The 12323-nt window shown below is 41.5% G+C and overlaps 3 protein-coding genes across 3 annotated transcripts in view; 1 reads left to right on the top strand and 2 right to left on the bottom strand.

The window, feature by feature from the left end:
- grk5l (G protein-coupled receptor kinase 5 like) overlaps positions 1 to 785 on the bottom strand; it is a 30972-nt gene extending 30187 nt beyond the window's left edge. The window contains exon 1 of the mRNA XM_069682513.1: positions 367 to 785. Within this exon, the coding sequence (XP_069538614.1) occupies positions 367 to 418 (52 nt within the window). The 5' untranslated portion in view covers positions 419 to 785. The remainder of the gene's footprint in view (positions 1 to 366) is intronic.
- Positions 786 to 2814: 2029 nt separating this feature from the next.
- On the bottom strand, positions 2815 to 6429 carry lsm1 (LSM1, U6 small nuclear RNA associated). Its single transcript, XM_069683478.1, has 4 exons — positions 6279 to 6429; positions 6057 to 6125; positions 5755 to 5870; positions 2815 to 3364 (listed from the first exon to the last, which is right to left on the bottom strand). The coding sequence occupies exons 1-4, from the start codon at positions 6322 to 6324 to the stop codon at positions 3194 to 3196; spliced, it is 402 nt and encodes a 133-aa protein (XP_069539579.1). The 5' UTR covers positions 6325 to 6429; the 3' UTR covers positions 2815 to 3193.
- Positions 6430 to 7298: 869 nt separating this feature from the next.
- On the top strand, positions 7299 to 11554 carry bag4 (BCL2 associated athanogene 4). The gene is made up of 5 exons (XM_069683157.1): positions 7299 to 7538; positions 8116 to 8235; positions 8681 to 8911; positions 9070 to 9342; positions 9618 to 11554. Exons 1-5 carry the CDS (start codon positions 7461 to 7463, stop codon positions 10092 to 10094), a joined length of 1179 nt encoding a protein of 392 aa, XP_069539258.1. The 5' UTR covers positions 7299 to 7460; the 3' UTR covers positions 10095 to 11554.
- Positions 11555 to 12323: the final 769 nt, after the last annotated feature.

Raw genomic sequence — 12323 nt, 5'->3', positions numbered from 1 at the left:
GCATTCATTTGCACAGACAGCGAAAGCGGATGTGGGAGGCAGATCCCCCCACCTCTTACATATGTGGGAAAAAAAGGCGAATGATCTGTCAAAATCAGCGACGAGAAAATGATCCATAAGATCGATTTAAGGTTGAATTGTATCACCTGATGAATCACGTTCAATGAGACGTTTTCGTGTTGGTTTTAATATTGCATAAGACACCTCTTCTGTTGCATCTGTAGGATTTACCTGCTGTGCTGAGCCGTGCAGTCCGCAGGCTACCTACTGCCGTCATCATTACCATTATTCCCACCTTTTCTGCATATTGTGACACAGCCAGGCCCATTTACTATTTTCCATTAGCTCCTTTATGTGTCAACTTACCCTCTCTCGCTTTTAGCAGTACAGTGTTGGCTACTATGTTCTCCAGCTCCATCAAAAATCCTAAATGCAGAGGTTTTCGGTACACAAGCGCCTGCAGCAAAAACAACGTCCTTCAGCTTATTCTGGGTATCTTCTCTTCACTCCTCGTTGGTGTCCGAGCGAATTTCACTCATATCAAAGTCGCAGGGGATAAAACAGGATGTCATAGGTTGTCTTGCAATGTAAGCTGGGCATGGTTCTTGTTGTGGGCTGGAAGTGCGGCGCTGCATTTCTACTCCAATCCCCCCAAAACCAGTCCATGCGTAATTTGGCTGCGGAATCCCTCCGAGGCAGGAAATATTCAAGTCACAGGCAGCGATGTCTTCAAACCGGGTGCTTTGAGCTGATTCTTTACAGCGGTTCACCAGGATACTACCAGCTTTACATTACAGCAGCAGGGGTTGGCTGAGCGCAGCAGAGAGGACATCAGTGCGCCCCCCTCCCCGGTTGGTGCGTAATCAAAATGGGCTGGGCCTCTCCGTCACAGCAGCGTCAAGCCACAGACACATACCACTGCACCGGAAGTTAAGTTGAATTGTCAACAAAGTAAAAGCACACGACCTGCACTTTTTCTCTCTGGTGGTGCCCACTGCCCAGTGGTGCATTGGAGCACACACATGCTTACAGAGAAGCATAGATATTAAAATGGACCTGTTCTGTGTACTCTCACAAAAGCTGTTCAAACTATACTGAAGCAGCAATATTCCTCCTACACACCTGTTTCCACATTTTACCTTATTAGATGCATAAGTGAATGACTGAAGGGGCCTACCGGGCACAATCCCAGGGGCCTACCGGGCACAGTCCCAGGGGCCAAAGACTAGAGCCTCTGCTTAGTGTGACTGTTAACATTTCTTGCAAGACAGTCAATGAAACAAGAAAAAACTAACTCAAAGCTGCAAATCAACTACAAAGAGATGCTTAAGGAAACATAAAACGACGACAGAGATACAAAAATATTACTAAAAGTTGAATCATTTATAAAAAGATATGTCAAACGACCACAATAAATGTTGCATACAGTATTACAAACTATAAATATGTCTGTATAAATCGATCTCTTCTTTCTCTTAAAACTCAACTTTATCTACAGCAATGACACAATTATAGGTAAGAAATAACAACTTACTGTAAAGTTGGATGTAGAGTGTGTTAAAGATAGAGTCGCCCTCTGCTGGTAGAAGTTATACCTAGTGAATAATCTAACAGATGTGCCTTTATATGAGTAACAATAGGAATAAATTGCATAAGGCAGAGTGCCTCCTTAGATTAAACGTCTCATTGGCCTCTTCGTGTTGACACGCCACAGTAGGAAAATCACAGGTGAGGTGACGTCGCTTGTTTGCTGCCTCCAAACACTGCTGCTGATAGAGGTCGATGCCATGACTGTATTCTACTGAGGATGTATGACAGCAAGTTTTTATTCATAAATAGCTTGTTTTTTATGTCAGTTACTTCAATTTAAGCAGCAACTGGTAATTTGAATCTAAACCCTGAGATCCCCAACATGACAATTTATGTTTGAGATGGAGGCTGATAATTATTGTTTCCAGGGGACTTCACCTATTTCTGCATGATTTTTTTAATTTTCTATTTTCTATTTCATGGAAAAAATATATTCCACAAAAATGTGTTGCAGCTGTGGCACATTTGAGGGTGGGGGCAGTTTGCTAAGTACTTTGTATTTGTACTTTGAATTGCATTTCCTTTATTACTGACATGTTAGTAAATCCCTTACAAATCCTGCGCAACTTCATTTAGGCGCGATTAACTCCGTTTATTTGTAGCCGGTTTTATTTTGAAATTTTCCCGGAAGTCTTAGCTCTCTTTCTGTACAAAACTCGACATCTTTCTGCAAACGTTTTTTTTTTTTTTTTTTACCGCTTGCAGGTTGCTGTACAGAGTTCAGAGAAAAAAAAACACCCTCATACATACATTGAACCTCTGCTGAAGGCTCGTTCACGTGGTACCGTAACTCGTTTAGAGTCCAGCAGCACCCAGCAGACCTGCTGGTGCTGCTGCCGGTGTAAAGGGCGGAGTGAAGCGGTCACAGGGCGCCCGTTGAGCAGCTGTTTAATATTAACTCACTGTATCCAACCAACGACGACGACGAACAATCAGCTTGTTATTGACTAATGATTCAGATAGGATTGATTTCTCCGGACGCGGTCTTATCTTTATAAACAGGACATGTTCGTCTGATACACTGTCTAAACCGAATCATGAAATCACAGATGGAATAACAAATACACGAGACTGGCGTCTGATGTCACATGTCACCTGTCACATGGACCAGAAGGGCACTGACTGCCATGGACCCCAATTTACTCAAATATTTCTCTTTTAATCCCCCCCGAATGCTTTAAACAGATTTTTTAAACAGAATAATCAGGTTGCGGACACCTTCCATAATGAAAAACTAAACTCTTTAATGGAGCATTACAAGTAGTTTTTTCTCAATAGCAGGCTCACATATCTCCAAATAAGAAGACTCAATGTGAATGACAAAGAAGAAAGTGCTGCTGTAAAATAAATGCTAAATTGAGGGTACATAATTTTTTCATTTTGCTGTCATGATCTGAAAAACTGAGAGCAGCTTTCACATTTTTTTTCTCCTGATAATTCAAATTATATTCATACAGTACATTACAGTATACAGGCCCAGCATGATGCAGCCTTGAACTAATAAAAAAGTAAAACACACTCACGCTCTCTCAAACTCAAATCAACATAAAACATCTCAGTCCGACAAACTGAGAAAGAGGCTTGTTGACTCAAAGCGGCATCGTTAGTACTCGTCTAAGTTATCAGCTTTGGGGATGGAGAGGCCTCGGTCCTTCAGGACCTGCATTTTCACTTTCTCTGTCTCCTGCTTTGTTTGCTGCTGCAACCGTTGCTCCTCCAGGATCTCTTCAATGGAAACCTGCTGCAGGAGGGTGTCGCAGGGCTTATCCACATCCTGCAGAGACAGAAACAACATGGTATCCGTCACTGGCATGAAACAAAATCAGCAAATATTTTGTTAATAGACAGAGTTGAAGCAAACGTGAATGTGCTGCCCAAGAACTTATCTCCATTTACAGATTCTGCATAAAGATGCTGCACAGGACTGGATTTTGGTGCCCAAAGTTTTCTGCTATCCTTTTATAGTGCATATGTAGTCCGTGTAGTATATGACCAATCACATATCAGCAGGCTTTGTTTGCCGCAGAAAAATCAGTCCCTATGGAGAGAAAAAGGAGCGCAAGCCGCCGCAATGCAATCCCGGCTCCCAGTCGATCTTCAGCTTCAGCTTTTTATTGATCTCTATCAACAGATACCTGCATGAAGGTGCAGCTAACAATCTGTTCTTAGACGTCGTGTCTCAACTCCAACTTGAGTCTCGCTTCTCAAGTTGCTAGTTGGACTGTAAACAATGCAGTGCATGGAAAAGGAAGGCTGGAATCCTTTAATCGCTAACCGCTTGCTACACCGGAAGCCCTGAAAAGTTGGCCGTTGCTCCCAGAGGATGTATTGTCAGTTGATAGCTGATTAGTTCTAAATTTGCCCAAGAGCTCGTATGAGCTGTTTTGTACTTTTCCATCACTGCTTTACTGTTGATGTGCTGCATTCTTTTACAGCATTAGAAGAAGCTCAAGCCTCTGGCATGTTTTAAGAGCTAACTGTTCACTCTTTCTTCCCATGTCACTTAAAGCTTTATCACAAAAGCCATTATGATTATATAAAACACAGTACAGAAGTTTTTTCCTGTTGATATTGACTTTCCATTGATCATATCTCACTAGATATGCCTGAGAAGTCATTCATAACTTTGTGTTTCGACAACATCTCTACCAACACCAGCAATCAATTAATGATGAGTAATTAATGAACAATGATGCGATACAGAAATGCTAAGTCAGTGCAATGATCAGGCCGCCCAAAAGTGATAAGCATCTTCTGGAGAACAGAGTTTGATACGATGAACTGATGCTTTGTGCCGTGTTACATAATTAAATTGGTATTACAACATAACATGCTATGGTGTCCATTTATTTTATACATCTCTTCTAGGGATGCACGATATTGGATTTTTTGCAGATATCCGATATGCCGATATTTTACAACTCATTTAGCTGATTACCGATACCGATATTTTTTTCCCGCACACCTAATTGCAGAGATCATCAACTCTCTTCTGTATTGGAATTAGCGTACAGTATAATGGTGATAATCACATTTGTTACAACAGTCGGGGTGACGGGTCTTGAGATGGTTAATCAAGTTTGTAGTGTTGAAAGACTTTGCCTTGGCTCCTCCTCGCATCACCGAAGCTGAGCAGTCATTGCAAATAGCAGTTTTGCTGTCTATTTCGGACACTTTGAAAAACTTCCACACCACGGACATTTTGGCTTCTAACTCTCTCATTCTGCAGGTAGACACACGTGACGTCATCATGCTGCGCTGCACAGGTCTTCTTCGCGCCGGGGACATTGTGCCGAGGTCGGGCATTTAATCAAGTATGCAGCAGCCCATTATTTTATCGGTTAATTATATCGGCGGATATCGGCGTGTTGGCCGATATCCGATAGTTCATTTTTAAGCCAATATCGGCCGATACCGATAACGTGCCGATAATATTGTCTCTTGGTCAACTACTATAAGTATACTAAACATAATCTGCAGGTGTAGAGGCTGCACTGTCGAAATTCTGATTATTGACTGACTGCACGATGTAGAGTCTGGTTTCATGAGTTATGTTTAAACTGTTTGCAGGTCTAGAAAATCCAATGTTTTTACTGTAATGCACCTGTAATGAGTGTAGGGTGCCTCTGCACAAAATCCACACACACTGAAGATAAGATAATATCAGTGTTTTGAATGTTTCAGTTGCAATAACTCTCATGAATAAATAGCCAGTTTAAGCTGGAGTTTCATTGTATGTAGATTTCCTACACCTTGTTTTTATGTAGTATATTTTACAGTACATCAAGATGGTAGAGGGATTTATGCATTTGCAACATTTGTAGCGGATATGAGCTTTACTCTGTGGTTCTTGTAATTAATCGAGTTAGCTTTCACCGACCATGTAAGAGCCTGCATACAACACATCTCACCATCCCATCTTTCCAGCTTTCTTATGCTGCATCCTTGTTCTCAAAACTAGTTATGTCATTATACAGGCCCTTTTTAATGTTCCATCTAAAAATGAGCAGGGTTTATAAGAAAGCAACAGATATGTTGCAAATAACAGAAACCACATTTTGTATTAGTAATAATTTTTCAACAGTTACATAAACCCAAATTGCATATCAACCACTAGTATCATTTAAAAACACATACAAATAAAACAATGAAATTCCCACTTACTATCTCTCCCAGCAGCACCACATTCTCTCCTCTGACAATAAAGATTCCTCTGGGAATGTCACCAAATTTTTTCCCCACGTGGATTCGCTCAACTGTCTGATGGAAAACTAAATTGGCTGGAGGAAAAGAGAAACAGGTTATAGAAATTAAAATAAAAAATAAAATAAAATAAAATAATCCGAATGTTCGAATTGTATAAACATTTGATTTGAGCATTAAATGCATAGGCTGACAATGTTTTGGCTTGTGTTTTGACCCTATATGAGTTAAACAAATGTGGGAGATAATTAAATGAGTTATACCGAACTGATCAATGCTTCTGAGGTACCCGATCAGTGTTCTGCCATCTCGGAGCAGCACCAGGTGCTTCTCTGCAGGATACAACCAACACAAACACGTTTAATCACAATATTAAACATGTATCAGTGATCCAGCTTGTGTCGGACACCATGCCGCATCTTAACACGATTTTTTACAAAGCCGTCCCTCTCTCTATTAGGGCTCGATGCTCCTCTCCAACTTACTGTCGATGTCGTCAATGAGGCTTGCCGTCCCTGGTACGTAGTTCATCTTGGGCTGCTGTTATTTGTTTCGTTTATTTTACTGTAACGTCAAGCCATGAATGTTTCCGAATTTGTTTCTTTTAAGAAGAGCACAGGAAGCGTCTTTATACACGCCCGGGATAAACTTCCTGTAGACGTTTAACCCTATAGGCGCCGCAATCCAACTTAATTTCTGTTTTTTATTTTTTATTTTTAAAAGAATGTTTTTTTAAGAATTTATCTTCAAATAATGTAACATAACAGATTTGATATTTCTGAAGATTAATATATTCGTTAATATAGAAATTATATTATATTTGTATGACGTTTTTCCTGTTCACCGATAGCGTCTATATAGTCGTTGCTACTGACGCACATGCGACACCAAAGATCGTATATGTGCAACCGACAGTGGCAGATTAGCAAAAGAATTAGAATCAGCATCAGCGTTATTGGCCATGTATGCGGGCACATACAAGGAATTTGACTCCGGTTTTTCCTACCTCTCAGTGTACAGACACACAAATTGAAATACTAAACTTAAAGAGAGGCCTACTACTACTGCAGGCCTATGGATACAAATATATATTACAAGGTATATATATTTAAATATATACATTATTTAAAAAGCACAACAATACTTATAGACAATAGTGCGATGAACAGTGCAACAGTGCAGAGATATTGTTAATAATCAGTTTGTTAACGCTTGCAGTTTTGCTTGTCAAGCTATACAATTTCTCAAATATGTTTTTTCTTTTAGCTGAAACACATCAGAACAGTACAAATTCCAGTTGTCACAAATATGTCCTCCCATCTTTATGTGGTAAGAGCAACTCCACAGCAGTTCCTAGCGTGCCTCTCAGCTCTTAATAGCGTTTGTGGAACCAGAAAATGTCGTCGGAGTGAGAGCTCTGTAGCTTAATGTGCTCTCCTCCTTAAAGAGACAGGACACGTTTTGCTGAGCTCGGTGTCATTCAAACATTTCCTGATACCAATCAGGCGATCTCTACTGCAGAAAGACGGCAGCATTGTTGTTAACGCGTTGGACCAACTGACCGTTCAGATAAGCATAGTTAGGTTTGTGAAAGGTTTGTTTTTTTTGCGATGGCAGATTACAGGACCGCCGCCGGGGAAAGCGCTTAGCTGATGTATCTCCGTTAAATGCAGTCAAATCTGAAATCTGGCTGGCCCTCGACCTGTAACTCGGAAAACACTCACGGGGACTGGGGTAACAACATGGTGAGTAAGACAGCTCAGACAAGTCTCCGGGGTTTGTCCGCTGTCTGTGTTTAATGTGGTAGAAACGAGCTGAGTTTTAATAGAAAAACTATAAAATAAACATTGTTAACCAGCTAGCTTGCGTAACATTAGAGCTCTCTCTGTACTAGCTAGATGGCTAACTGAGCTAGCTGCTATTATGTAATAGTTGCCGCTACAATGCGAGTTCAGCTGTTGTCCGATTTTGTCACGTTTATCTTGACGTGACAACATTGCTTAAAATACCCAAATACACTGTAATTATTATTATCAAATATCTTCCCTTAAAATGTCAGCATTGTCCATTTCCCGGTTGACCGTAGAGTTATTGTCTGCTGTGAGCAAACAGGTTCAGTAAGCAATAAATGACTCAGTGCCCCAGTGTACTCAGCTATTGTTTCAGCTGGGTTAGGCGATGATGTTGAAAACATGCGGTTTACAGTTAGCCATGTTAGCTTGTTCCAAGTGCAGCTCAGATTATAAATAGTAGCCTTCCTGGTACTTGGGGCAGAGATTTCCTCTTAAAATAACTCTCCTATTATGTATTGTGTGTTCACAGGACGCTCCTCAGTATCCGGGCTACCCGTCACACTACTGGTATCCCCAGTCTCACTCCACAGGGCACTATGCAAACACCTACCCCTCGGGTTCAGAAGTTCAGCCACAGTACAGTCCACAGGTACAAACCATTATGCAACATAACCTGACCCTCTTAATTCCCACTGTGGACAGTGTGACTAAATCTAACCTTAAGTCTCTTAAGCACTTTCACCTTTACCTCACATTTTCTAACAGTCAGCTATTGTGTTGAAGCAGATACATCACTATGATACATACATTTACACACAGGCATTTTGCATAATTAATCCCCCCTTCCCTCCCCCAACTTGCATATCTGATACTGTCTTCTAAATATTAATGCACCACTTTGAAATATGCTTTCTGAAAATGGTTCATCAAGATCTAATGTATAATCTATGGGCCAAAGAGACATTTCCCCACAAGGACAGCAAAGATGATCGTTTTCTAATTTATACAACATTTAGTTTCAACAAAGTTATCTGATATAGAGTACAACAGCATTGTCGAGATTGATCACGCCTCCTCTTGTGCTCTCCCTTTAGGTAATGCCTGGAGGTTATCCAAACGGCCACGGTGTCTACAGCCCAGCGCAGAGTCAATATTCAACAAGTGGTTTCCACCCCTCGAACCCTTTCTACTGTGCTGATCCTCAGAGGCCAGCTCCGGGTCCTTATCCTAACCAGGGCTGTCCAGCAGAGCAGAGCAGCGGGCCCTCTGGGCAGCCGCACTCTCAACATCCCCATCATCACTATCCTGGCCCACACTGTCAAGGGGTGAGTTTATTTATACAAAAATGGTCATATGTTAAAAAGAGTAGTTGCTTCAGTAATTTTACTATGTATTTTTTATGATTATGATATACTATGCAAATAATTAGCTTGGCCTTGTGTCAGAAAAAAAAGGGGAAAATAAAGCAACTATCTGTCCTCAGGGTCCTGGATATGCTGCTGGACCGTACTCTCACTACAGTGAAGGAGGTCATGCAATGCCTCCAAACCCCCCATATCCCACTGGCCAGCCTCTGCACCCGAGCCCCCAGGGCGATGGATGGACGCACTCTGGTGCGTATGCCCCTCCCTCGCAGCAGCAATGGCAGCCAGGCCAGCAGCCTCCACAAAACCATTATGGGAACCCCGTCCGTCCAGCCCACCCTCCAGCATGGCCAGGGACTGGATCTGGGGCTCCACCACCTTACCAACCCAAGGTATCAATCTTCACCTTTTTCAAAAGATTCTTTAGTAGTGATAATTTAGTGAGCAAAATCAAAAGAGATGCTCATTTAGGACAGAAACAGACACAAAAAGTATTACGATGTTAAGAGAGGATGCACTTAAAATCTAATAAAAAGCACGATAACTTAAGTTGCAATAATGTTTTCATCTTAATAAAGTTGCGGCTGATGGAAGTTAAATTTTGAGCTGGACTTGAGTAAAGATGTTCAATGCTGTAACTGTGGATAATTCGATTTTCTTTTTGAAGGACCAACAGCACCAACGTCCCCCACTAGTGGGACCTAAACCAAGACCAACCGCTCCCCCGAGTCAACCCAACGGCAAGTCTGCTGAAATAAGTTCACCTCCCCAAATCTACAACAGAGCAGGGAGAGTTGACCCTAATCCCTCCCAAGGTGAGCCCCCTCCCTCGGCCCCGGCTCAAGCTCCTGCTCCTGCCCCGGCTCCAGGCCAGGCCGGACCTCAGCCCCTGAGCCAGAACCGCGGCCTAGCGAAGGTCCAGCAGGTCATGGCCAGAGTGCTGCTGCTTCAGGATGATGTGGACGAGTTTGTTGGCAAAAAGATAGACAAGAGTTATCGGTGTCTGGAGGAACTGCTGACCAAAGAGCTGCTCGAGCTGGACTCTGTGGAGACTCAGGGACTGGAAAGCGTCCGGCAAGCCCGAAAGGAGGCCGTACAGAGGATCCAGGCCATCCTGGACCAGCTGGAGAAGAAAGCCTTCTGAACTGGACTTATTTATTGGTTTGTGGGTCACTAAGTTTCTGTTTTCTTCTTCCAGATCTTCCACGGACACAATGAGGGTCTAGTCTTGTTCTTTGGATCTGTGTTCTCTTTTGTGTTTTTTCACCATCATATAATACGCCTGAAGAAAGGACCCAAGAACAAGACAGAACAATAACTGGAACATGGGACCTTTTAGAGCCTAATTATGCTGGCATAAGTGATGTGTTATTGTTAGAGCTGCAGACTGACGGTTGTACATATCATACACGACTGTCAGACTCGGTGAGTAACTGTGCTGGCTCCACAACCTGACACTTCAGCGCAGCTCATCCTTTATGTCACGCCTTTGCCAGCATAATGCAGGGCAGAGTCACTGGAAGACGGCTTTCTATAGTGCCACATTACACCAGGAAGTGGTCTCTACAGATCCAGATTACCTTCATGCTGTCCCTCAGGATTGTAGGTCGGTTTCAGTCTGATCCTACATCGAACAACACGTGCACTTTGTTAGCCGTCTACTAATACATTTCAGTCCAGTTGCATGACCATCATATTGTCCGATAAGTCCCTACTTCCTCTCTGCAGGAGTAGGTGCAATGCTTTTCCTTTTCAAATGTGCTCCAAGCCCCGCATGCACTGTAATGTCAGACTAGCACTTAATTCAGTCGTGACATTTCCGAGCTCATAATTGGGCCTCGAACGTAGCAGATTAGTGAAAACCCCCAAAGATTGCTGTCCCATTTATTCCATCTTCTGGATGAAATTGCCTCCTAAGTGCAGACCTAGAATCAGACCTACATATGAATGCTGTGTGTTTCTGTCTAGGAACTGTTGTTGTTACAGATATATAAGTAAAGGTTTAAAATGTAATGAAAAGCTGTTAAATTAAGTTCTTTCTAACCCTTTTTGAACTCTTAGAATATATCTATGACTAAGCAAGAGAATTGTATTTTTCAGAATTAAGTGTTCGATCAGTCGCTGTAAATGATGAAGGAATGGATGTTTGATTTTCAGTCATGTATGTAGGTCAAAGCACGTGGAACAAGTGTTTAATTTGTTTGTTTTCTCCAGCACTAATATCCTTGTTATATCAACCCCAGATTTACATCATGATCCATTTTCTTGTAAAGAGCAAATCTTTTTTTTTTTTTTTCAATCATTTCGATGTGTTGATTTAAAAAAAAAAAAAAAAAGAGTGCCATATTTCAGGGGGATGGTTTTATATTAGAAGAAAAAAAAAATAAAACAAGATCACAAGCTTTGCATGAAAAAACCAAACATCCGTCATATGTGTTCATTTTCCTGTGCTGTTAAGTTTCTGTTTCGCTGGAGCACAACTGTACAGTTTAACATGTTATGCATGTTTCCAACTCAAGATGGGAATCTTTGCTTGGTAAATCCTGGAATTATCACACGTGAGAAAATTGCAGAAAAATTATTAAATGTCAGTATATTTTTCAACCTGGGATCAAATGAATTTGATTTTTCTCTCACCGTTACACATCATATTCAGACACATATACTGTTAGCTAAGTTCATTGTGTAGGTAGAGGATGCAGATAACTTTTCATATTTAAACTATTTAAACTGTCAGTCTCGAAGATTTTATGTTCGTTCTCTTGAGCGCCACCTAATGGCGATAATCGGTAATTGGAGGAGGACGCGTTCCAATTTAAACATATATCTTAACGGTTGGCTCCCTTTGTCACGGTTGTAACTCTTGATTTTCCTCGCTGACGGTCACTTTCCTTTTTAGACTGTTTGCCTTCATCTGAGCATCGAATTTATTTATTTTTCTTTGGATTTTCACTTATTGTTGAAATTGTATCTGTAGTCATCAATCTTTTCTTTGTTTGTTCGGCAATAGTAGATTACTGTTTACTCGCAACACTTGCAGAGACCGGAAAAGCAGCAGCTTAGCTCCGCCTCCCCTTTCTGGCAGACCAACCACTGCTGGGTGATGGAAAACGCGTCACTAACTGGGCGCTGCCTGTGATTTCTGCGAATGTCGCCACAGACATCCAGTCTATAATAATACTATATACTACAAATGCAAAGGCTTTCATCAGTGGGCAATAGGCTCAGTCACCATTGTGTTGGCCCATTTGACGATAGATAGTGACTTAACAGACATTTATTTACATGAAAATCCTCGAGATTATACATTTAAGATACAGAACTCTATTAAAACCTTCTGTCATAAAATTCAAGACTGATGAATTGCATGTTT

The sequence above is a fragment of the Semicossyphus pulcher genome, unplaced genomic scaffold (assembly GCF_022749685.1).
Source record: "Semicossyphus pulcher isolate SPU_LCO1_2020_fin unplaced genomic scaffold, fSemPul1.0.p SCAF_6, whole genome shotgun sequence".
Lineage (NCBI taxonomy): Eukaryota > Metazoa > Chordata > Actinopteri > Labriformes > Labridae > Semicossyphus > Semicossyphus pulcher.
Note: the sequence above shows the minus strand (reverse complement) of the source record. Positions and strands in the feature narration are given on the sequence as shown.